Raw genomic sequence first — 25,107 nt, forward strand, 5'->3', positions numbered from 1 at the left:
CCGTGGTGATGGGTGACAGTGACGGAGAGGAGAGGCCGTGGTGATGGGTGACAGTGACAGAGGAGAGGCCGTGGGGGCAGGGAGGTCGTTGCCGTGTCGATGAAGGGGTCAGCGAGCCCGTTCCCGGGTCCAGGGTGGAACCTGTCTCTGCAGCCACCACTCTGGGGCCCTGATGCCTTCCCAGGGCTGCAGGGAAGGGCAGGGGAGCGCTCAGCAACATCAGGATTTGGGGTGCAGGTTCCCCTTTCCCATGGGGACTCATGTGGACTATCAGCTGGAGTGAGGCCTCTAATGTGTCTGAGTGTCAGCACCCGGAGGCCATTCTGTCTTTACAAGAAATAACAGGAATTCAACAGCGTCTGTATGAGACTCAGCACCAATGATGCATCTCGGTGTGGAGCCGTCCCTGCAGCCCCTGACATTCCTCTCTAAGAGGCATTTCAGAACCATCTCTCTCCCCCAGGCTCCTCCTCAATCCCCCTTTCGGGCTTCGCTACCACCAGGGTGGCCACCTGCTGCCCTCTAGGCCCCATGCCCTCCATGCTCACGCCTCCCCCGGGCTCAGCGCCATCTGTGTCTCAAGCTTCCGTGGCCTCTAGAGGCCTCAGTTTCTGGCTGGCTGCTCTGTGGGTGTGACTTTGGAAGAGCAACTGGGGGGAGGAGGGAGACCATGGAAAGGCCTCTCCAGGAGAGAAGAGCTGGCCGCCGGGGTTGGCTCAGTGGATAGTGTGGATTTTCAGTGTCTCTAAAAATCAATGGGAAAATATCTTCAGGTGATGCTATTTTTTAAAAAGGAGACAAGAGGAGTCCAAATCCAAGTGAAACTCATTTGGAGTCTTTGGCCATTGCCTGCAGACAGGAAGCCTAAGGCGCCACCTGGTGGCGGGCAGTAGACTGCACGGGCAGGAGAGGCCGGGTTCTGCATGGAACGGCGTCCCCTGGTGGGGAGGGCTCACAATTGCTCTCAGTCTAGGAAACCTCAGGCTGTTCCCCCTGAATGTCAGTCCCCCTGGGGACCTGCCTGCCCCTTCTTACCCCACGTTCCATGTAAAAGGCCCGACATCCGGGAAATGAGAGCCACATAGGAAGTGATTGAAACTAAGGGGATTGTAAATAGCTGGATTAATAATCTAGGAACAAATGCCAAATTTATGAGACAGCAGGGCCTGGGGACTGGGCCCTTTCCGGCTCCCTCCCACCCTCTCTGCACCGTTTCCAAGGCCCCTCAGCTGGCAGCTCCCAGCACGTGCCCTCTGACAGGGCACGGCCTCCACCAGGACTGCATCTGGGTCTGAGAAGAGGCCCGAGCCCGCTCCTGGGACAGCTGGTTCCTGAGCACGGAGTGTCCCTGAGCCCTGGAGGAGGGGGGGGGGGGGAGGGAGACAAAAATAAGGGGGGTGAGGGGGGTATGGGACATGCAAATAAGAAAAAAATGTCCCTTTGTCTAAAAATCCCCATTCTCCCACTCCTGGCCCCGGGACAGAGGGCTCCAGCCAGTGACAGCAGGGGCCTCACCACCTTCACTCAGGGTGGGGGTGTTTTTAAATGTGTGGTTACTGATCTCAGAGAGGAAGGGAGAGGGAGAGAGAACATCAATGATGAGGGAGATCGTGGACCCGCTGCTTCCTGCACGCCCCACACGGGGGTGGAGCCCGCAACCCGAGCATGTGCCCTTGACAGGATTCGAACCGTGACCTCCTGGTTCATAGGTCGATGCTTAACCGCCGAGCCCGCCGGCCGGGGAACTTTTTAGCGTTTTATTTGAAAAATGATCACTACCGTAACATGGCCCTTTGGGTGTACAGGGTTTTGAATGAGCACACGTATGGATTCCTGGAACTGTCACCGCAGTCAGGATACACAACAGTCCCATGGTCTCCCTGAAAACTCCCAGCAATATTTTATTTTATTTTTTATTTTCTTAAATATTTTATTGATTTTTCAGAGGAAAGGAGAGGGACAGAGGAGCTAGAAACATTGACCAGCTGCCTCCTGCACACACCCCACCGGGGATGTGCCGCAACCAATGTACATGCCCTTGACCAGAACCGAACCCGGGATCCTTGAGTCCGCAGATTGATGCTCTATCCACTGAGCCAAACCGGTCTCAGCTCCTGTAGTATTTTATACTACAGGTCTTTCGTGTCTTTTATTAAGTTTACTAGAGGCCAAGGGCATGAAAATTTATGCACTGGAGTGCAGGGGGAGAGGGGATCCCTCAGCCACACCTGCCCTCGAGTCCAGGGGCCCTCAGGTGCAGGGGGCGACCCAGCGATCATGGAAAGGCAAAGCCGTCACACCTCTGCTGCTGCCACTGCCGGCAGTGCAAGCATTGGCCGGCCCTGGTTACATGAGCCTCAGGTGGCCCTGGGTGGTTGGGCAGCTGACATCCAAGGCTTGCCTGCACCTGGGCAGGCCCTGGGCAGCTGGGGGACTGAGGGGACTGGGCACCACCATCTTTGTGAGGGCATGGCAGTCAATTACAATTAGCATATTCCCTCTATTAGAATCCCTAAGATTTTTATAATTTAGACATTATAAATTGCACTTCCTTTTCATTTCTGATTGTTCAAGAATATAGACATATAATCCATTTTTATCTATTTATCTTATATTCTGCAACCACTTAACCCTTTGGTAGACCCTCTCAGATTTTCTACAAGTCATCTCTGAAAGCAGTTTTACACTTGATCTTAGTCAAAAGGCTGAGAAGCGATTCCTCATTTACGGTGCCTTTTCCTTTTTGCTCTACTGCCTGGTCAGAGCCTCGGACATGTTCTGAAGCAATAGCCGTAGACACCCTTGCACTCACCTGGTGGGGAGGAATGCATCCATTCACCTTGATGTTAGGTAGTTTCCTTTCTCTGCTTTTCTTTTTCTATGAGCTTTATCAAACCAAGGAAATTCCTTTTAAATTATCATTTGCCTAGAGCTCTTATCATAAATTAGTGAATTGTCAAACCCAACTTCAGCATCTATTAATCACCTGGTTTCCCTCATGTATTGATATGGTAAATTGTATTAGTTGACTTTCAAATGTTCAATCTGTCTCACTGAGATAAACCTTATGATTAAGATGTTTATCCCTTTTGATGAAGAATCACATTGGATTTGACTTGCTAGCAATTCGTTTAAAACTGTTATGTGGACGTTCACGAAGAATAATTATCTGGTTTAGGGATCCAGCAATGTTGGCTGGCATCATAGAGGGAGTGGGAAAGTATTCTTTCCTCTTCTGTTGCCTGGGAGAGGTAGTGTAGAAATAGTTATTTCCTCCTTGAATAAATGGCCCCACACACGGCGGCAGGGCCAGGGGCCAGGGGCCAGGGTCAGCCGAGGCCCCTGATCTTCACAAAACCCACCGCAGGCTTAGAGCAATGAACTTTATTAACCTCCCTGTGAGAGCGTCCAGGCTAAATACTGCAACCTATTTACAGAATGCTGCCTGCGGCCATGCGGGGCATCTGGGCCGCGACTCCCGCACACTCACACCGCGTGCAGCTCCACACAGCCAGGCCACCAGGACATTCAGAGAACATACAGAACACAGGCAGAGGGCACAGACTGACGAGAGGACAGACAGGCAGAGCGGCGGCTCAGAACTTCTTCAGGCTGTAGGTCAGGCCGCTGGGGGCGCGGGGGCCCTGCAGGGGCGGCGAGTTCCAGACGGCAGAGCTGGTGCGCTTGTGGTAGCGCGGCTTGCTCTTCTTGAAGATGTCCTCCAGGTCCAGCTGGCGGATGGTGCCGAAGAGCTCCAGCAGGTTCGGGGGGTGGTAGTACTGGTGCAGGATGGCCTGGCTGAGCTGGGCGCCTGCAGGGGACACAGGCTGGTCACTGCCTTGGGGATTCCCATGCTCCCGCCCTACCTAGGGCCCCGTCAGCGTCTCCATGCCAGCAGGCCCCACTGCTGCCAGGCCGGCTCCTCGGAGGCCTGCCCCTCCCGCCCCCACCAACACCAACACCCTCTCCTGCATCGTCCAGCAGCCTCGTCTGAACGCTGGACCTCAGGCGCTCACAGGAGCTGGGCTCTCATTATCCCACACCCACCTGGGAGCCCGTCCTTCATTCTCCCCACTTCACAGCGGTGAGCTGTGCCCACAGGCACCCAGCTGGTAACTGGCAGAGCCGGGGTTTGGAGCCAAGCTCAGAACTTAAGTCTATGATGCCGTCCGCCCTCCACTCCTGTGCGCAGCTATTTATCTCGGCAGCCAGCCGCGGGGCCCCGAGATGGGGTGCAGACAGAGATCTGGGAGGATCGGGGGAACGCTCTGCACCAGGCCTTCAGTGTGCAAACTTCCTCCTCAGTAACCCTTCTCAGCTGGAGCTGTGATCACGCCCATCGCACAGATGTGAAGTTTAGGCTGAAGAAGGCCAACGACAGTCACGTGGCTTTGCCGGTCATCTGGCTCCCTGGCTACAAGGACCGCTGCTAACGGACACCTCCCAGGTACCGTGCCCGATGCAGCCATCAGGGAGATGGCATCAGAGCGAGCTGCCTGCTACAGCCGCCGGCCCAGCCCTGCACCCTGTGAGCGCCACTGTATGCACCGGGCTCCACTGCCGCGGCGCACACCCGGCCCAGGCCGCATCACGCTGGCCCACATCCTGTTTCAGCGCCGGGGCCTGTGAACCGCGGTCAGTCCTCTCCAGTGCCCGCCCCCACCCCGCGGGCCTCCCTGCCTTCCCAGCGCTCCCCCCCCCCCGCCCCCGGAGCTCAGGGCGCTGCTAAGCCCATCACCTCAAGAAGCCCCATCCCACCCCCCCGCTGCTTAGTTAGGCCCAGGTCTCATGGCCCGCGGGCAGGACTGCAAGGAGGGCCTGGAGCCAGGCGAATGTGCTCGGTGAGAACACAGGCGTCCGCACCTGCTCCAAGGGGGAGCCCACGGACGGGGTCCCGCTCTTCCCTGAGCGCGTCCCCAGGCGGGTGCAGGCCACGAGCACCACGGCCTCCCCACGCCGCCCGGCCGAGCCCCGCTCCAGGCCCCAGGCACCTGAGGACCAGGACCCAGAGCGCCGGCGCTCACCTCGGGCCCAGCAGGGGATGGGCTTCCGGGGATGCGACTCGTCATCGGTGGAGTCGTCGCTGTTGAGGTCCATCCCGTAGTTGTCCGGGTTGATCTTGGGGGGAGCCCTGTGCCCCTGTGGCGTCATCTGATAGGAGGTGCAGGCTGGAGACTGGAAAGTAAACAAGGGGGTCAGCGCCCCTCCCCCACTCCTGCACCCCTCCACCCAGGGGCTGTCGCAGAAGTCAAAGGGCTCAGGGTCACACCACATGCACAGCCCGCCTCTTCCTGTCTCGTGTAGGTCAGCGTGTCTGCACAGCGCTGGGGGCTGCTGGGGGCCCCGTGGCTGACACCTCCCGTGCTGCGCTGAAACCCTTCCCCACAGCAGCTGGGTTTGTAACGCCTCAAGTGCCAGTCATCCCAGTGCCTGCCGGCGGGTGCTGGTTAGAGAAATGCTTTACGACCAGCTGGTGCATCAAACATGAGAGACTTAAAATGCCGACAGAGATGAGCACAATGTATTATTTTAAAATGGAGGAGAAAGAAATATCAAGCTGCCAAGCGGCATGTACTGGAGTAAACACTATGTCCTCCCCGAATCCCTGATGGACCCATCCCTCCTGTGGATGGTGTCAGGAGGGGGGCCTTAGGGGTGCGCTCAGGTAATGGGGGTGGAGCCCTCGTGAATGGATCAGTGCCCTTCAAAAAGAGACCCCAGACCCCCCTCCCCACTGCACGCGAGGGCACAGGGGAAGACAGCTGCCTGTGAGCCAGGGAGACGCCCCTGCACACTGACTCCGCTGGCCTCGGCCTTGGCGTCCCAGCCTCAGTAAGTGCTGCTTCAGCCACCCGGTCCCACCCGGTCCCACCCGGTCCCCATCCGGTCCCCACCTCGTTAAAGCAGCAGGGCCTAGGACAGGATGGACAGTCTGTTTATAATGTTTAGACGTGTAAACATCTAACACTTTCCTCTGAGGTTCCTTTTACTTTCTACTCTTTTATCAAGTTTAAGTTTCTCTCTATTTTTTTTTTTAATCTATTTTAAGATTAAGAAAGACCAGTAAGAACTCCTGGCCTCCTACGCCTCCTTCCTCAGGAGCCTTAGATCCCATCGGGCCTCCGGCTCCTCGCGGCTCCGGGCCCGGCCTCACCTGCACGTCCACGGTCGTGTTGAGGCTCTTGCTGGCTGCGGCCACCTCCCTGGCTTTCTTCTCCTGCTCCTCCTGCAGACGCTGCTGCTCCTCCTGGGAACAGCGGCCGGCCGGGGGTTAGGGGCCGCGTGCAAGTCCTCTGCCCGACACAGCCAACCCCACACGGCCAAGCAAGGCAGTTCCCGCCCAGGAGCCTCCAAGCAGGGCTCCCCAGCCGAGCTCAGCGCTGACCCCGCACGAGCCCCACACCCTGGTTGCCCGTACCTTTTTCTTCTTCTCCTCCAGCTCCTTCTGCAGCCGCTCCCTCTGCAGCCGTAGGGCCTTCTCCCTCTCCTGCTGCTCCCTGAGGACCAAGCGAGGGCCTGTCAGGGCCGGGAGCTGAGCCCTGGCTCCATTCCCACCCTGCCAGGGAAGCGGGTCCACGGCGCTGGCCGTAGAAGGAGGGATGGCAGAATGGGCACAGCGGCCCAGAGCCCACCGCCGTGCCTGGGCCCCACGGATCAAGAGCCATGGCCAGGGCAGGAGCACTCGGCTTTGGAGTCCACCACACCTGGCCCCGCTTCCGGCTGACTTAGCTCTGAGCTTCAGCCTTATCTGCTGCACACAGGGATGCCCACACCTTCCCTCCAGTCGCCCCAAGAACCAGGTGAGAAAACCTGAGTTACCTGGACAGTCCCGGCCCACAGGGCGGACCTTGGGCTCCAGGCCCGGCGTGAAGCAGGGCTGGCCGTTACTGGGCTTTGGCGCTACCTCCACTTACAGCTGTGGCTTGAGTGAGGCATTTAACCCTCTGCACCTGCCCCCCCTCCCCCTCACACACACACACACACACACACACACACACACACACACCCCCGCCAGGAGTGGAGCTGCTGGCTCCTATGCCACCGGGCCTTCAGATGAGGATTCGCCAAGAAACACGTGTAGAGCATGTAGCTCAGAACCACCATTACGACCATCACCCGTCCCCCCGTGAAGACCGTGGCACTGGGTGGCACACATGCAATCCTAAAGCCACATCGCCTGTCCCCCCCACACTGTCCCCGCCCAGACCGTTTCCAACTGCCCCAGGACCAAGGCGCCTTGGTGTCGATCAAGAGGCGCAGGGAGCCCTGGATGGTCGGAGGGTCATCTCGCTACACCAAGGTTTTGGGTTCGACCCAGGGTCAGGGCACACACAAGAATCAACCAATGGCCCTAGCTGGTTTGCTCAGTGGATAGTGTCGGCCTGCAGACTGAAGGGTCCCCAGTTCGGTTCTGGTCAAGGGCACATGCCTGGGTTGCAGGCTTGATCCCTAGTAGGGAGCGTGCTGGAGGCAGCGGACCAATGATTCTCATCATGTTTCTCTCTCTCCCTCTCCCTTCCTCTCTGAAATCAAGAACTAAAAAAATAAAAAGATCCAGCCACCGGAGGCATAAATCAGTGGAACCGATCTGTTTCCTCCCCCAGAAAAGCAGTAACTGAGGAAGACCAGCACAGGGGGCAGGCCCCTGCGCTCAGGCCCGGCTGCCACGCCCACTCCGCTGAGGACTGGCTGTGGGTCCTGCCCTGCACAGACCTCTGCTTCCGGGAGCTCCAACCCAGGCTCTGCCCCAGGGATACCAGGGGGGCAGTCAGAAGGGATGGGGCGGGGAGGGGGCTGAGTTCTCATCACCACAGAGGAGGCATGTTTAGCGGGGTCTGCAGTGCACCTCAAAGAGCTCCTGCTCAAATGCCCCCGGGGTCCTCTGAGCACCCCACCCTGTCAGCTGAGAACAGAATGAACCAAGGGGCAGCACCCTGGCTGGAGGTGAGGCAAGAGAGTCCCCAGTGAGCCCGCCCGTCACACCTTCCCTCTCCCGGAGCCACCGCCCCATGGGACCTGCCTGCTGCAGGCCGCTGGGGGCAGAGCCCAGGGAAGCATCGCCCTCCGGGCAGCTGTGCTAGGGGGCCGCTCCGTCTCTCGTCCACACAGACTCACATGGCAGGACGCCGCCTGGCCCTCAGGCCCTCACCTCTCGGCCTGGAGCCGCTCCTGCTCCCTCCGCCGCTCCTGCTCCCGCTGCTCCGCCAGCCTCTTGGCCTCGGCCGCCTTGCGCAGCCGCTCCTGCTCCTGCTCCTCCTCCTCCTTCTTCTTCTTCTGCAGCAGCTCTTGGTGTCGCCGCTCTTCCTCCTCCTGCGAACACACAGCGAGGTCAGGCTGCCAGGCCTGGGAAGGAGGCACTAGACGGTCAGGGCTGAGCCAGAGAGGCCCCACGCCAGGATCACAGAATCCCCACCACCAGCCCGCGAAGGCCCCTGCTCTGGCGGCCGCGGCAGACTTAGGGTTAAGGGCACAGACTGGGCCCGGGCGCACCACGGAGCCACGGCCATCTTTGAAGCCTCTGGCCTTGGCTTCCTCATCTACCAAATGGGGACAAAAGCACGAACACCTGCGCCTCACGGGGTTGCTGTGTTCACACACATCCCTAGAGCAGTGCCGGCACAGAGCACACGCAGCAAGGTCAGCCAGTGTCCCAACGCAGACCGATGCGTGCCCCCAGGGCCGTAGATGGACAGCTCCGAGAAGCAGGTCCCCTCGCCCAGGGAGAGCATCCCACCCCCACAGCAGCCCGACCGCGTAGATCCCGCCGCCACCCGGAGGACCCCAAGCGCAGAGGCCAGTGCCCTGTGCGGGCCACACAGCTCACAAGGGCAGAGCTGAGACATGTGCTTAGCCTCAGAGTGCCATCTCCACCCTGTGTTAATCCTCGTCAGACTGAAGCCAAAGAGCCTCCAGAATTAAGCCAACCAAGCGGGGTGTGCCCAGCAGCCCCCAGGGGCTCGGGCGGCACCCCTCTGCCCCACCTCCCCCTCGGTGCCCACGCCGCCCCGCCCGCACCTGCTGCAGCCTCCGGAGCCTCCGCGCCTCCTCCTCCTGCTTCCTGCGCGCCTCCATCTCCTCCATCTTCTTGGCCGCTGCCTTCTTCTTGGCCTTCTCCTCTGCCAATCGCTCCTCCTTGGCCTGCAGAGCAGCCACACGTGCCCGTGAGAGCAGCCCCCGCCCTCACCCTAGAGCGGGTCCCAGTACGTGACAGGCACCCAGGCCCCTGCAACGCCTGGCGCCAGCCCACCCACTCACCAAGGGCTGCAGCTCAGCCCTCCCGCCTCAGCGGGCTCAGACCAACTCCAGGTCCCTGTCGCAGAGGAGGTGCCCAGGGCGTCAAGCCCCCAACTTACGAGGGTCCAGCTCTCACCCTCGGGACACCAGAGGGCTGCGTGGGCCCCAGCAGGGAGCAGCCCTGACACCCGGCCGCCCACCAGCCCGGGCTCGCACCTTCTCGGTCTTCTCATCCAGCTGAGCAAACTTCTGCTCAATCTGCTTCTTCTTCTCCTCTTTCATCAGCTCCACCCGCTCCCGGGCCTGCAGCACCTTGCGCAGGCGCTCCTCCCGCTTCCTGCGGGCACAGGGCCGTCAGGGGAGCCCAGCGCGCCTGGGCCGCCCAGCGCCGGGACCGGGCCACTTACAGCTTCACCTCCTCCAGCCGCTGCCGCTTGGCCTCCTCCACCTTCTGCCGGCGGATCTGCTCGGCCTCCTCCTTCCGCCGCAGCTGCTCCAGGCGCTGCCGCTCCTTCTCCTGGGGGGGAGGGGAGGCCTGTGAGGAGGACGGCCCAGGACAACCCCCAGGCCCACAGCCTCCAGCCAGATGGGCAGCAGCACCAGACTGCTTCTGAGGGCAGAGTCACCCCCAAACACCCTCCACTGCCCTCCTTCTGTCTTCCCTCTCAGAGACCCTATGGCCCTCGACTTAGCCCTGCCAGACTGTGGGCAGCACAAGAATTAGGTGCAGCTGGAGGGCGCTCTGAGGGTAACTGTTCTGGTGCATTTGAAAGGAGAGCGAGGAACGAGACTGGGAGTCTGCCTGTGCTTTGGAACCTTGTCTTGCTCTGTGTGCCTAACGAGCAATCCCAGCTCTCCATACACCTGGGGAAGCATCCTCAGCCAGCAGGAGGTCCAAGGAAGATCGAAATGGGAATTTGAAAATAAAAATCCCTGAGATAAATGCAGTGGGAACAGAGGGAGAAGACAGACGTCAGTAAAACATGCAGACAAATTGACAACATGCACCAATGTGAGCACAGAGAAAACATGGAGGAAAATACAGAGACTGAGGCAGCCTTGAGATGGCACCAAAAGGTCTATGGCTCGTGCCCCCGTCATTTCACGACGGGAAGGGTGCAGTGCGGGGGGACGTGGGGGAAGAACGGCTCGGAAGCGCTCCAAATGGGGTAAAAGACATAAATGTACAGATTCACGAAGGTCATCCAAGCCCAAGTAGGATAAATCCAAGGAAAGCCGTGTCTCGCCACATCATAACCACACAGCTGAAAACTTCACCCAGAGGGAAACACCCTCAAACACGGCCACAAAAGACACCTTACTGAGGGGGCGGGGCTGGGGCAGTGGTTTGAATGACTGAAAACTTCGCATCAGAAACTATGGGTGCCAGAAGGAAGTGCAGCCACATTGGTCAAGGGCCAAAAGCCAAGGACTAGTTACTAAGACCTCCGTCTGCACTCAGTGACAACAGCCTTCAGAATGAAGTGAGGACTGCTCAAGTGAAGGAAAACTAGACAGCCCTCGCCAGTTTGGCTCAGTGGATAGTGCAGGGAGGACTGAGGAGGATGCGGGTTTGGGGCCCCCCTGGCTCTCCAATGGGCCAGACCCAGAGGCCAGGAGGAGGCTGGTCCTCGGCCATCACACCTGCCTGCTCTTCCGAAGCACCCGGGAAGCACAAGCAGGGGCCTGTGACAGCTGCAGGTCACACCCCCTTTGCCGCCTCTGCCTCGGGGAGGCCCTGACACTCCTCCTCCTGGCGGCAGGGGCAGGGGCAGGGGCAGGGGCAGGGGGAGAGGCAGGGGCAGGAGCAGAGGGAGAGACAGGGGCAGGAGCAGAGGCAGAGGCAGGGGCAGGGGCAGGGGCAGGGGCAGGGGGAGAGGCAGGGGCAGGAGCAGGGGCAGGGGCAGGGAGGAGGCCTGCCTGGCCCGGCCACCCCAGCAGGCCCAGCACCTCAGGTTCACCTCCACCTCCCTCACCGCCCCAGCTTAGCGTGTTAGTGCTCTGCGCGGGCAGTGTGCACGGCTGGTTAGAGCAAGTGCTGGGCGGAGGAGGTTAAGGGCAGGAAGAGGTTTACTTACAACGAAGCTGCACTGTGGAGGAGAGGAGACAGGGAAAAGCCGAGTTAATGCCGAGGAGATGCCCTGAAGCTGGCCAGCCTCCAGGCTCTGCCAAGGCATCTGCTCGGGCCACCCCTCACCTCACCCAGCCCATCCCAACCAGTGACGTCCCTCACCGTCCCTCACCGAGGCCTCCAGGCACTGGGTGTGGGGTGTGGGGTGGGGGTAGGACGGGCGCCTTCTAGGCCAATTCTGCTACTTCCCAGCCCGGGGGTCACGGCACAGCACCCAAGATTCCAGGACAGCCCCCAGCTGTGGAGGCGGCGCACGGCCGAAGAGGCCAGCCAGCAGCCTGCCGTGCAGCCGCCAGCAGCGCTCCGCTCGGGGCCCAGGCTCCCTCACCTTCGCGTCCACGCGCAGCGGGGTGTTGCGCTTAATGAAGGACTTCATGACGCTGCCGCGGGAGGCGGAGGCGGGGGTCATGAGCATCTGGTTCCGCTGCACGGTGTGCAGGAAGGTCCGGAGAGGCCGCACCGCCTGCGGACGGGCCGGGGTCAGGACCCGGGGCAGGGCACAGGCCCTGGGGAGGCCGACGCCCACTCACCTTGCTGGCCGGACAGGGCGGGGAAGGGGTCTTGCTCCGGGGGGGCTGCAGCTCCTCCTCGTCCAGCTGCTGTTCCTCGTCCAGCTCGCTCACAGCCTGCTTGTAGCTGCGCTTCCTCCTGCGTCGGGAGGCAGCAGCATCACAGCGCTGACCCGGCACCCCCTCCAGAGCCCTAGCCACACCCCAGGAAAATTCACCCCGAGAAGAAAGCCGGGACCAGCCACTGGATGCCAGGCGGCAGAGGCGGGTCTCTCTGACCCCCCTCCACGGCCCAGGCAGGGAAAGGGCAGTGGCCAGTCCGAGGTCGCACGCCAGGAGGACCAGCTCCTCCTGCACCAACCAGCCATGGCCACTCACATGGCACTGGGCACTCCTCCCGGCCAGGCCCCCAGCATCAAGCTGCCGCCTTCAGCAGTCAGAGCACCGCCCTGACCACACGCCCACCCTCCCCAAGGGGCCTGTGCCGCGCTGGCCCCTCGGAACAGTGGCCCGCACCCCTTCCCAGATACCCACCTGGCGCTCTGCGGCGGCTCCCCAGGGCCCGCTGTCCGGTGGGCCGTGGCCTCTGTGGAGACAGCGATCTCAGCGAGGGAGCAGGGACGTATGGCAGGTCGGGAAGGGGCCCACGGGCACAGCCATGGCAGACCCCAGGGTGGCCCGTGGCAGAGCCTTAGCGCCGACTGGCCTGGGCAGAGCTGTGGACACCCAGAGCCAGCACAGCATCCCCAGCCCACAGACCGCTCACCCCCAGCTGGGCCTCTGAGAACTCAGGACAAACCAGCTGGCCACCTCTGCCGGCTGAGCTGGGCTCTCCCAGCCCCACTGACGAGCTTCTAGTCCCCTCCTCCTGGCCCCAGCCCGAGCCCACGGGACAGGAGGAAGCGAGGCTCCCTGCAGGGTCTGCACGGGAGCGGGTGGTACATGTTATTTCACGCCATCTCTCCCCGCCCTGCGTTCCAAAGGGCCCTCGCAGCCCCGGGGAGCTGTGGAGCTGGCATGGCCATGTCCCTGACCCGGGTCACTGGGGAAGCCGAGTTCAAGGCCCCGCAACTACTGTGCTCTCTCCCACCAGGGAGGCGGGAGCTGCACCCAGCACCTATGGCGGAGCCCATGGCGCTCCCCACTTTGCAGACAGAGACCCACAAAGGTGGGAGGTGAGCCAGTGGCAAGGACAAAACAAGACCCAGCAACCAGCTCCTCCTGCACCAGCCAGCCATGGCCACTCACACGGCACCGGGCAGCAGCTGCAGCAGGAGGGCAGGAGACGGGTCTCCTGTGCCTTCAGCGTCCCTCCCCCCGAGGGCAGGGCAGGCCGAGGCCCCAGCCCGCCTGCTGCTGGTCCATGCACACGTCAGGTCAGGCAGACTCACCGCGCTGCCCCACGGGGGGCGTCTCCTGGCCCCCGGCCGCAGGCGGCGAGCCGGGCGTGCTAGTGACAATCTTGGGGACCTGAGGGAAGAACCAAGACTTTAGGCCCTAAAACTTTTTAAAGTGGGGGCCAGATCACGGTCCCTCAGAGAGCTGGAGGGCCGGACTATATGAACTACTAGTTCCTACTGTAACACCTCGGCTGTGCTCACTGCCCAAAAAACCTGGCAGGCCAGATCAGACTCCTCTGCGGGCCGCATGTGGCCCGCGGGCCGTAGTTTGAAGACCCCTGCTTTAGGGGTTGCAACCAAGGCAGCAGCAGTTTATCCGAGCAAACCCCTGAACCTGCCCTTTTCTCTGACATCACAGTGAGCCAGAGCAGCCCAGCCAGGGCTCACTTCCCTCCTAGCCGCCCCCCCCCGCCCCCGTGGTCTGAGCCCTTCCTGTTTCACTGTCCCCAGCTTCAATCCACGTCCTCTAAAACCAAAGTCAGCCCCAGGCAATTTGGTATGGTGGATTGAGTGTTGGCCTGTGAGCTGAAGGGATCCGGTTTTGATACGGTCAAAGGCAGTACCTCAGTTGCAGGCTAGATCCCAACTAGATCCCGCCTCTGGTTGGGGTGCGTGGGGAGCAATCTATCATGGTATGTCTCTCAGATCCACGTTTCTCTCTCTGTGTCTCTCCCCCTCCCTCTCACTCGCTCTAAAAATCAATGGAAAAATATCCTTGGGTGAAGATTAACCAAAAAGTAAATAAATTATGTGTGTCTGTGTGTGTGTATTAAGATAAATAAGTAAAATTTTTAAATAAGACTGTAGCCCTGCTGATGTGGCTCAACAGACAGACAAGGGTCATGGGTTTGATTCCCGGTCCAGGGCACATACCTGGGTTGCAGGTTCAATCCCCAGTCCCATCCAGGATGCATGTGGGAGGCAACCAATCAATGTGTATCTCTCACATGGATATTTCTCTCTTTCTTCCCCCATTCCCTTCCACTCTTAAAAAAAAAAAAAAATCAATGGGTAAAAGATAGTCAGTGAAGATGAAAACACACACAATAGGACTTTAGGGTTTCGCACTGGGACGCACAGCACAGAGCACACGCCCGCGGCCCTGGAGGCCCCCCCCCCCCGCCACCCTGGACTGTCCGCCTCACCTCGGGCTCAGCCTCCAACTCCGGCTCCTCCTCCTTGCTGGGGTCCTCCTCGGGGCTGAAAGCGGAGCAGGAGATACTGTGAGGCCCGCCAGCCCAAATCGTGCCCACAGGAGCTCCGCCTCCAACCCCAGGGTAGACCCAGAAGCCATGTCACTTTTGAGGCCTCTCTGTTCACACGGGGCCAGCTAAGCTCTGCAGTCACCCGTGTCCCCATCCCAAGCACCAGCCCTGCTGCAAAGCAAGGCGGGGCCTTGTGTTAGTGTGGGCAGGATGCAGCACCGCCCAAAGCAGGGCTGGGAGTGACCCTGGAGCAGCCCAGCCGGGTCCTCCCGCCCCAACCGGCAGGCCGCTCCACTGGCTGCACTGGCTGGTCCACAGGCCTTGGGATCTGACAACGTCCGGCGCCCACATCCCAGGAGGAGGCACGGAGGGGCCAGGCCAGGCCAGGGCTGACAAGCGGTTCTGGCGGCAATGTAAGAAGACTTGACCCCGCACCCCTCCTTCCTGGTCAGACGGGCAGGGCTGGGCTGCAGTGGGCAGTGCCCAGGAGGAAGGTTCGGGCACAGGAAATGCTTCCAGTCCTAAGCGCCCCAGGACAACCTGGCCCCAGCGTGTCCTGCCCAGACCTGGGAGGCCCCCAAACCCGGGAACTGGACTCACCTGACTTTTTGGGGCACCTCAACATTTAGGAGTCTCTCCAGGTAACTGTGACCTGAGGGGAAACAAAGGAACAAAGCTGACCTCAGAAACCAGCCAAGTGCCACCTGGATGGTCGCTCAGTGGTTAGAGCACTAGAGCTTGGGTCTTCTCCCTCTGGACCCTCTTTTCTTCCCACAAATGCAAATCAAATGACAGGGCCGAGGGGAGGGGCGGCAGGAACGGCTGAAGCGCTGGGGACCTGGATTCAGATCCAGAAACAGAACAGGCTCTGGAGTCTCTCCTGCCTGCTCCTGGGGCCTCAGCCAGGGTCAGATTCCGGCCTGAGGCAATCCCCACGGCAGGCCCACCTGGGCCTTTCTCAAGACCCAGCAGACGGGGTCAGACCACACGCCTGCATGCGCCCCAGGATAGGTATCCCCGAGACCCATGGCCCAGAGCAAGCCCTTTCCTGGGTGCCGGCACCTGCCGGCCTCAGCCCCACCCCGGGCTCTCCGGGAGGCTCCCCAGCAAGTGGCTGACAGACTCAGTGACCTCGTTAAGCCTCAGTTTCCTCCTCTGTGAAATGGGGAAATACCAGCAGGCTAACAGAGCTACTGGGGGACCAAATGAGGTAGCCTTGAGTTTTATAAATCTTAAAGTGCCAGGTAGGTGCTGACTCTAATCTTAATCCATATTCACCTAAAACCCGGCTGTCCTGTCCACCAACCCAACTCCCTCTCCATCCTCTGTGACCCTGTAGCAGCCTCCTCCTGGTCCCCCTGCCTCCCTGCCTGCCTCCCTTCCTCCCTCCCTTCCTCATGGACACTCTTAATAAAGTGCCAGGAACCTCCCAACAGCCATCAAGGGCCCCAGCCTGGCATTAGTGGGGCCAGCCCCAGCCCGTGGGCATGGGAGTCCCAGCGCCTTATCCCTCGCCATTTCGTGCCTCAGGGTCTGCCTTCGAGCTGGTCGCTCCACCAGGGACCCCTTCCCCACATCTGGCCACCGGCAGGCCACCTCCTCCAGGCAGGCGGCCTGACTCAGAGCTGCCTGTCCGCCTCCGAGCTCCCACAGGACCATGTCCTCTGAGCTGGGAGCCACTGAGGACAGAAACTGTGAAAGCCACAGCCCCCTGTACACGGCAAACACTGTCCTACTCGCCCTGCGGGGTTAAGGAAAGGAACCCCGACCTTTCAGCAGACGCCATCATCCCCCAGCTGGCAGGTGAGGAGGTTCCTGGAACCTGCCAGGGTCGAGGGGGGTAAAGGGATGAGCTGGTCCTCACACCCAGCTCACAGACGTGGTGCTGAGCAGCTGCGGAGAGCGGGGCACACTGGCCCCGGGGAGTCTCGGAATGCCGTTAACTACAGGCTCGGCGGTCCACCTCCCTGGCCTCAGTTTCTTCATTTGTAAACCCAGAGGGTTGGCGAGACCTGCACCGTCCAACACAGTCAACACCAGCGAAGTGTGGCCCCGTACACCTCAATAAAGTAAAACGTAACAACGGCACAGCCCGGTTCCGCAATCACACACTGATTTGTGGCTGGCGGGTACGGAACACTGACACCCCCAAAGAGTTCTATGGACAGCTCCTCGCTGGATGATTAGATGGGGCCCCTAGGACCCCGCACCCCACCCTCTACTGAGCCCCCAACTCACAGATGATGCGGGCAGAGGCGGCCGGCTCTTGGGTGGCATTCTGGGCGAGTCTGTTTGACCTGCGGACGGGGCTCCTTGGCTTGTCCACCAGGCAGGACTTCTGGGCCAGAGAGTTCTGGGGGCCCGGGGAGGACGGGGTGATGAGGCTGCGCCGCACTGACCGCCTGTCCACGCGGGCGTCCTTGGGGGTGGACACGTTATCTGGCAGGATGGGCGCCAGCACCCGCTCCTGCCATGGGGAGGCTGGCGAGGTCCGTGCAATCCTGAGCTTGGAGGCAGACCGGCCCGCGTTGACCCCTCGGCCCTTGGGGTCCTGGGGTGTAGCCATCAGAGAGCTCACGGCAACTGACTCCAGCCTCCCGGCCTCTGACTTCTGGGGTGTCGATTCCTCATCTGAGATCGAGCTGCTGTGGGAGGCCGGGGCTGGGGACGGAGCCCGGGCAGAAACGAGCTGGCTGACGTGCTGCTCCGCTTTGTGGCGCTCGCCAGGGCCTATCTCCACCCTGGGCACGATCTTGGACGTGCTGGTCAGCAGGGTGGGAGACCCATGGGTGGGAGACCCGTGGGTGGGCGAAGCAGAAGCCACGATGGCCGCCGCCGCGGCTGCCGCCGCCGCCCGAGTCACCCGCCGCACGACGGCGCCGTTCTCCCCGGCCGCCGTGGCCAGCCGCTCCCCCTTGTCCCCGCTGCTCGCAGACTTCCTGCGGGACAACCTGCCAAAGCCACAGAGCGGAGGCTGAGGACCCAGCAGGCAGGAGGCACCGGTTCAAGCGGGGGCACCGGTCTCCGGGGGCCGCCAGCTCAGGGGAACACAGATGAAGGGCTGGGAGGCAGAAGGCAGGCTCTGGCCCGGCTCTGCCTGTTGCCAGGAGACGCCGGCCGCCCGCTCTGAGCCTCCTTTTCCCGGCCTGGGAGCTGGGGACAGGCCAGGCCCCCGCACTCCGGGAAGATCAGTCACAGGGACCCTGCTGCAGGCTTTCCTCGTGTTATCACTTAACCCCCGGCCCTGAGAGGCAGGGGCCATTCTCACTTCAGATTTGGGGAAACTGAGGCTCAGAGAGTGGGATTAACAAAAGGACAGAGAGCTTCCAAGGGGCAGAGCTGGGTGTGTGCCCGGGACCCCCCGCCCCAAAACCAGCCTCCTTTGCCAGTCGTCTGGATGCAGCCATCAGAGGGCCCACCGTCATTTCCATGGTAACCCTAGGAACAGGGCACAGCGGCTGAGCCACAGGCCCCCACTGCCACAACTGGTGGCTCTCGCCCAAACAGAAACTTGGATTCTGTCTTTTCCCACCTCTGGAAACCCTTCCCATCCTCCACGGCCCAGATCAGACTCTCCGACCCCAACACAGACACACACGCTTGGACTCCGCAGTCTTTGGTCAGGCCATTTCCGGGATGACTCACCCCTCTGCCCGGCGCCCACTACACTCCTGTGGGCACCAGGTCTCCAGACTCCGACTGCCCAGCTGACACCGCCCCCCCAACACCGGCTACAGGCAGCCCCCGCCCCTCCTACCTTTTCCGGACGGGGTCTCTGTTTTCATCCTGAACATATGAAATCCGTTTCTTTTTCCGTCGGTTCTTCTGAGAAGGCGTTTTGGGCATCAGCTCAGGCTCTTTGCTGAATTCTCTGGTAAAAGAGTGATGTTCGTGGCTGCCTGGACCCCTGGCCTCCTCCGCTCCCCAGCCCCGCCCCTACCCATCTCCTAGCAGTGACAGGTCAAGTTGGGATTAACAGCACTAAGGGAGACCTCCAATGCCACCAAGGCATGTGCCAAGTCCACAGCCGGGCACTTGGGGCTTCTCCTAGGGAAGCAGCAGGAGAGTACGGTGGCCAGGGAGCACACGCAGCACCATCCTCTGAGGCCCATCCCACACTCTCCCCATCTCCCCATTGCACTAGCTCGGGCCGCAGCACACTGGGCACTGGGGAGAGACCCTGGCAGCCTGTCTGTCCTGCCTGTCCAGGCAGGAAATGGGCGGCTATGTCCCCAGAGCCGTAGCAGCCAGAGCTGGCGCCTCCTGCCGGCCCGGCCGGCCCTCACCTGGTGAACATGCGCATGGCCTCCTCCTCGATCTCCTCGAGCCACACCAAGTGCTTGTTGTCCACGTTGCACACGAACTCCAGGAGCTTCTGGTCACACAGCTCCAGCAGGTGGACGGGCCCGGGGGCGGTCGTCCCCATGGCGGCTGTCTGGGAAAGCAAAGACAAAGGCTCAGGGTCAGGGCAGGGCTCAGGGCAGGAGCTGGAACCTCCTCCGGGGAGAGCCTGCCAGGCCACAGCCCCGTCCCCGCCACCACAAGACACCAAGGGCCTGAACCAGAGCTGCGGGATCCAAATGCCAACCCCCTGGCCTCCTCTCTGCAGGAAGGGCCCGTCCTCCTCACGCTCTCCCACCGCCTTCCCTCTGCCCACCACCGCCCCCACCCACCGCACACCGCCCCCACCTACTGCACACCGCTCCCCACCCACCGCACACCGCTCACCGCCCACCACCCACCACCCACCGCCCACCGCCCACCGCCCACCACACACCGCCCACCGCACACCGCACACCGCCCCCCACCTACTGCACACCGCTCCCCACCCCCCGCACACCGCTCACCGCCCACCACCCACCACCCACCGCACACCGCTCACCGCCCACCACCCACCGCACACCGCTCACCGCTCACCGCACACCGCCCACCGCCCACCGCACACCGCCCCCCACCTACTGCACACCGCTCCCTACCCACTGCACACCGCTCACCGCTCACCGCCCACCACCCACCACCCACCGCACACCGCCCACCACCCACCGCACACCGCCCACCACCCACTGCCCCCACACCGCACACCGCCCCCACCCACCACACACCGCCCACCACCCACCACCCACCGTTCACTGCCCACCGCACACCACCCCCAACCGCACACTGCCCCCACACCGCACACCGCTCCCCACCCACCGCACACCGCTCACCGCTCACCGCCCACCACCCACCGCCCACCACACACCACCCACTGCACACCGCCCACCACCCACCGCACACCGCTCACCGCCCACCACCCACCACCCACCGCCCACCGCCCACCGCCCACCGCCCACCGCACACCGCCCACCACCTACTGCACACCGCTCCCCACCCCCCGCACACCGCTCACCGCCCACCACCCACCACCCACCGCCCACCGCCCCCCACTGCACACCGCTCCCCACCCCCCGCACACCGCTCACCGCCCACCACCCACCACCCACCGCACACCGCCCCCACCGCACACCGCTCCCCACCCACCGCACACCGCTCACCGCCCACCACCCACCACACACTGCCCCCACCACACACTGCCCCCCACCGCACACCGCCCACCACCGCCCACCGCCCACCACCCACCGCACACCGCACACCGCACACCGCCCACCACCCACCGCTCCCCACCCACCGCACACCGCTCCCCGCCCACCGCCCACCGCCCACCGCCCACCGCACACCGCCCCCCACCACACACGGCCCCCACACCGTACACCGCTCCCCCCCCACTGCACACCACCCCCACCGCACACCGCCCACCACCCACCGCACACCACTCACCGCCCACCACCCACCACACACTGCCCCCCACCCACACTGCCCCCCACCGCACACCGCCCACCACCGCCCACCGCCCACCACCCACCGCCCACCACCCACCGCCCACCACCCACCGCTCCCCACCCACCGCACACCGCTCCCCGCCCACCACCCACCGCCCACCGCCCACCGCCCACCACCGCACACTGCCCCACACCGCACACCCCTCACCCCCACTGCACACCGCCCACCACCCACCGCCCACCGCCCACCACCCACCGCACACCGCCCACCGCCCACCACCCACCGCCCACCGCCCCACCGCCCCCCACCGCACACTGCCCCACACCGCATACCCCTCCCCCCCACTGCACACCACCCACTGCACACCGCCCACTGCACACCGCCCACCGCACACCGCCCACCGCCCACCGCCCACCGCCCACCGCCCACCGCCCACCGCTCCCCGCCCACCGCCCACCGCCCACCGCCCCCCACCGCACACTGCCCCCACACCGCACACCCCTCCCCCCCACTGCACACCGCCCACTGCACACCGCCCACTGCACACCGCACACCGCCCACCGCCCACCGCCCACCGCTCCCCGCCCACCGCCCACCGCCCCCCACCGCACACTGCCCCCACACCGCACACCCCTCCCCCCCACTGCACACCGCCCACTGCACACCGCCCACTGCACACCGCACACCGCACACCGCCGCCCACCACCCACCGCACACCGCCCCCCACCACACACGGCCCCCACACCGTACACCGCTCCCCCCCCACTGCACACCACCCCCACCGCACACCGCTCCCCACCCACCCCACACCGCCCCCATCGCACACCACTCCCCACCCACTGCACACCACCCCCACACCACACACCGCCCCCCCATCCACCGCACACCGCTCCCCACCCACTGCACACCGCCCCCCCACCCCACACCGCCCCACAAGTGCACGCTTCCCACCGATTCCGGTGTCCACAGCCTAAGGTGGCCTTTCTGGGCTCACAGTGAGTCACCCAGTGCCGCCCTGGCTCAGGGAGAAGCTGCGCCGCACAGGACCTGCCCAAACACAGCTGGCTCCTCTCCTGCCACACACACACACCCGTGGCAGAGCGGGGCTTCCACACGGCCTCCCTGGGCCACACACGAGCTGACCCCAGGCCTCACGCCAAAGAGCATGGAGCCAACCGCCTCTTCCAGGCCGGGCCCGGGAGGGTTCGGGAAGAAGGAGGGGCAGAGGCTGCTTTTCCTGCCCACCCCAGAGAGGCCCCCGCCTCTCTCCTGGAGCTGAGATGCCCCCGATGTGGGTACAGAGCAGGAGGGAAGCGGAGCAGCAATGCTTCTTTGTAAGAAAGCTCGCGGTGAGAATCCACTCCCCAGTTTTCTTATCTTAAAAACAAGCGGCTCAGGAGGGGAACCCGAATGTGGTGGGGGCAAACGCCTGCCCTCAGCACCTCCCACGTACGCATCAAAATTACACCTCAAATTCAGGCGTCTTCCCACCCCCCAGAACCACCTGGGCGCTGCTGAATGGAAGTCCCACAACTAGAGAAGTAAAGAAGAAAGCAGGCTGAGACAGGTAGGAGGGGCAGAGGCGAGAACCACTGGTCCAGCGCCTACATGGGCTGCAGAGGCGCCATGAGGAGCCAGGGTCCCAGCCCCACACCAGACCCTCCACCCAGGGTCCCAGAGCTGGGAAATAAGTCCCCATAGCTTCGGGCCACAAAAATCAGCGGGGTTTGGGGTGGAGACACACAGAGGCTGCCGGAGACCCAGGTGTACCTCTTAAAGGGCCAAGCATGAACTTACTCGGACTCACTGCCTTTGAGCTCCAGCACCAGATGTTGGGGGACCCAGACACATATGGGGAGGACTCTCTGGCATCAGGGGAGGAACTTGGGACAGCTTTCTACCAGACGGAGGTGCTCACAGGGGTCATGTTCCTATGCTGGGATCATCTCATTGCAGGACTGATGAGCAGCCATATCTGAGTCCTCATCAACACTGTTTGCTCCACCAAGGTGATTCCCTGAGACCCCGCCCCATCCAATTTACAGCCGCTCCCCTGCCCCCCCCCCCCCGCCCCCCAAGCTGTTTGCAGCAGCTATTCCATATGAAAGGCCTGTCCTGGCTCAGGTTTCAGACTTAACTAAAATCTCTCAAACAAGCTGCAGCAGGTGTCAGCAGGCCCCAAACCTGTCAATAAAGGGCCCAAGATCCAGCACTAGCAGCAGCCTGCCTTGCTTTACAGCTGGGTCTCACCTGGGCGCCTCCAGGCCCAATACAAACAGGAGGAAGCTGCAGGCCGCAGAGCCAGTGCACTCGGTGGGCAGCTTCAGACCACAGCGATTACAACTCCACACGTCCACAAGCAACACACTCACGGGGCAGACTCAGTGAGCACCAAAGCCCCATTGAAGCAAGCCCTGCTCCACAGGGGTGTCTCCCGCAAAGCAGCTCTCCCACTGTAGTCACAGCTGGTCCTCACAGCCATGGCCTTGGAGGTCAACTCCTCCCAGGGAGGCCAACAGCAACCAAAGCTCACCTACACCACTGTGCACACAGCCCACACAGGGAGCGGGGCTCGGGTGACTGGGAGGCTGAGCCACTGGGTCCTATAGGACACCCACTACCCCTGGCCACTCTCCCAAGTCCAGCAGACCTCACAGCTCTGCCTAATACACAGAAGCAAACACAGGGAAGCAGCCAAAGGTGGAGACAAAGAGACATGTCACAAGTGAAAGAAATGCAAGCGAGCAAACGACTGGATACAGATTTCAAAACCAGGGTTATGATAGTCATTCCTCGAGGATCCTCATGAGACCTTCAGGGGACTGGGGCTTTCCAGGGTCGTCCACAGGGAAACTTGTGCTTAGCAGAGCTCAGCTTTAAAGGGGCCACAAGTTAGGTCAAAGGTGAGCCTGAGGAAGGAGGAATCGGCGCACCGAGAAAGAGACTCCTGGGAGCAGCTGCAAACATGTCCTGCTCAGCCCCTGTCAGCCCCGTGCCAGCCCAGAGCGCCCCACCGCCCCTCCCCCATCCTTCCCTCACACCACACAGCGGGCGGGGGGCCCCACCGCCACCCTCCTTTGCTGATGCCTGTTCTTTGAGGATGCAAGAAGTTAGGGAGCTGCTCCCATTTACCGAGTCCTATCCCATGCCCAAGTCAGGCATCATCTAATTCTCACCCCGGGTGCAGATGAGGTAACTGAGGCAAAGAGAAATTAACTTGGCCATTCCGGGGCCTGGATTTAAACTGTGTTCTTAAACCACAAGCTATGCCACCTACTCCATGCAAACTCTGACAGGCCGGCATCACGTTTCGGCCTCGGGCAAACCGCCAGCCTCCCCACCCCACCCCCCCACCCCTCCAAGGCCTGGGTGTCCGGATGGAAGTGAACCTCTGACAGCGAGCCTGCCTGGGGAGTGGCAGGGGCTGCCCTGGCATCCGGAAAGGTGCTCAGCAGGAAGGGGAGGTGTTGCCCGAAGGCCAGCTGCACAGACAGGCCATCTGGCATAATCCCATCCCGCAACCTGGGCGGTGAGCGTTACCTCCGCACACAAGTCAGCCAACGGCCTCCCAGACACGCAGCCGGGTGTGGGCACCCGGAGGGGACGGGTTATGTTCTCAGGACCTGTGACCTAGGTGGAAGGTCGGGGCATCTCCGGCCCCAGGGATAAGGAAAGTCACCCCGCCACCTGAAAGAGGTGACCCATTCCCAGGCCAGGCCAAAAAGGGGGCAGGGCCCCCCCCACCCTTCCCCCCTCCCCCTCGGGAGTTGGCGGGAGGAGTAACATTGCTAACCACCACCCCGTTGGGCACATTCTTGCACCCGTTAGGCTCTGCTGGGGCTCTCGCCCCACCTCCACCGCCGGCGACTGTCCTGTTATTCTCATTGTGAGTCTCGGGATGAACGGCCTTGGCACCCAGTGGACCGCCTACCCCAAGCCCCCACCTGCACCCTGTCCTCTAACTGGTCGTTACAGGGACGTAAATACCCCGCTCCCCCGACTCGGCCCCGCTGATGCCATTCTGGTCTCAGCCCTTCTGCTAGCAGATGTAACAATAAATGTAAAATCCTTTTTCTCTCTTGGCCTCCGGCGTTCCTCCTTCAGCGACCCTAACACACACACACTCCCCCCCCCCCGCCCCCGGCCCCCGCCCACCCCCATGGCCGCCCGTGCACACTCACTCGGTGGAACCGCGTCTCCTAAGTGCTGCTCAATCCAAGTCCAGCGACCTCCCTAGACGAGGCCCCGGACCGCCCAGACCCTCCGCTCCCGAGCTCGGAGGCTCACGGCTCCGGGGAAGCAATGGGCCGCGCAGGGCGGGCGAAATCTAGGATTTTCAAAACTGACGGCTCCACCAATCCCCGGCCAATTTACCTGGGCGGCTGCGAAACTATAAGCCAATCAGGTGAAAGAAAGCGCCAGCCAGGCCATCTATTGGCTACTTGGGTTGGCAGTCTGCGGGACTAGGAGGCGGGGAAAGGAAGCGTTGAACTTTAACTTGCTTAACTTCCGGGAGCCGAAGCCGCAGAGGAAGTCGCCCGGCGGTTGGGGTATGCGCGCGCAGGACTCCGCACGCCGGAACTACAAGCCCCAGCATGCACTGCGAAGGACCGCGGGGCGTGGGAGGTGGATCAGGAGGGACCTCTCTGGTACCACTCGCCCAGGGAGTCCTGCGCTTCTTCCTTTCTTCTTGCGGCTCTGCCTCCCCTGCAGGAAGAGTGATTGACAACTGGAAGGGGCTGGACAGGGGACGCCCTACAGAATATTATAGGTTGTCCAGGGCAGCTGTAGCAAAAGCACCACAACCG

General features: G+C 62.2%; 1 protein-coding gene across 2 annotated transcripts; it reads right to left on the reverse strand.

Annotated features, from left to right (window-relative positions):
• Positions 1–3,369: 3,369 nt before the first annotated feature.
• INCENP (inner centromere protein) lies at positions 3,370–24,638 on the reverse strand. 2 transcript variants are annotated; one of them, XM_084895813.1, is made up of 19 exons: positions 24,481–24,622; positions 18,766–18,914; positions 18,237–18,350; positions 16,718–17,430; positions 15,080–15,131; positions 14,420–14,474; positions 13,266–13,344; positions 12,409–12,460; positions 11,896–12,013; positions 11,694–11,828; positions 11,313–11,324; positions 9,642–9,751; positions 9,451–9,571; positions 9,016–9,138; positions 8,150–8,310; positions 6,419–6,497; positions 6,155–6,247; positions 5,025–5,175; positions 3,370–3,811 (listed from the first exon to the last, which is right to left on the reverse strand). In XM_084895813.1, the coding sequence occupies exons 2-19, from the start codon at positions 18,903–18,905 to the stop codon at positions 3,597–3,599; spliced, it is 2,523 nt and encodes an 840-aa protein (XP_084751939.1). In that variant the 5' UTR covers positions 18,906–18,914; positions 24,481–24,622; the 3' UTR covers positions 3,370–3,596. The 2 variants fall into 2 exon arrangements, with proteins under 2 accessions (XP_084751939.1, XP_084751940.1); XM_084895814.1 differs by lacking the exon at positions 11,313–11,324 and having other exon boundaries at positions 24,481–24,638.
• Positions 24,639–25,107: the final 469 nt, after the last annotated feature.

The sequence above is a fragment of the Pipistrellus hanaki genome, assembly GCF_964339955.1.
Source record: "Pipistrellus hanaki genome assembly, chromosome: 9".
NCBI lineage: Eukaryota > Metazoa > Chordata > Mammalia > Chiroptera > Vespertilionidae > Pipistrellus > Pipistrellus hanaki.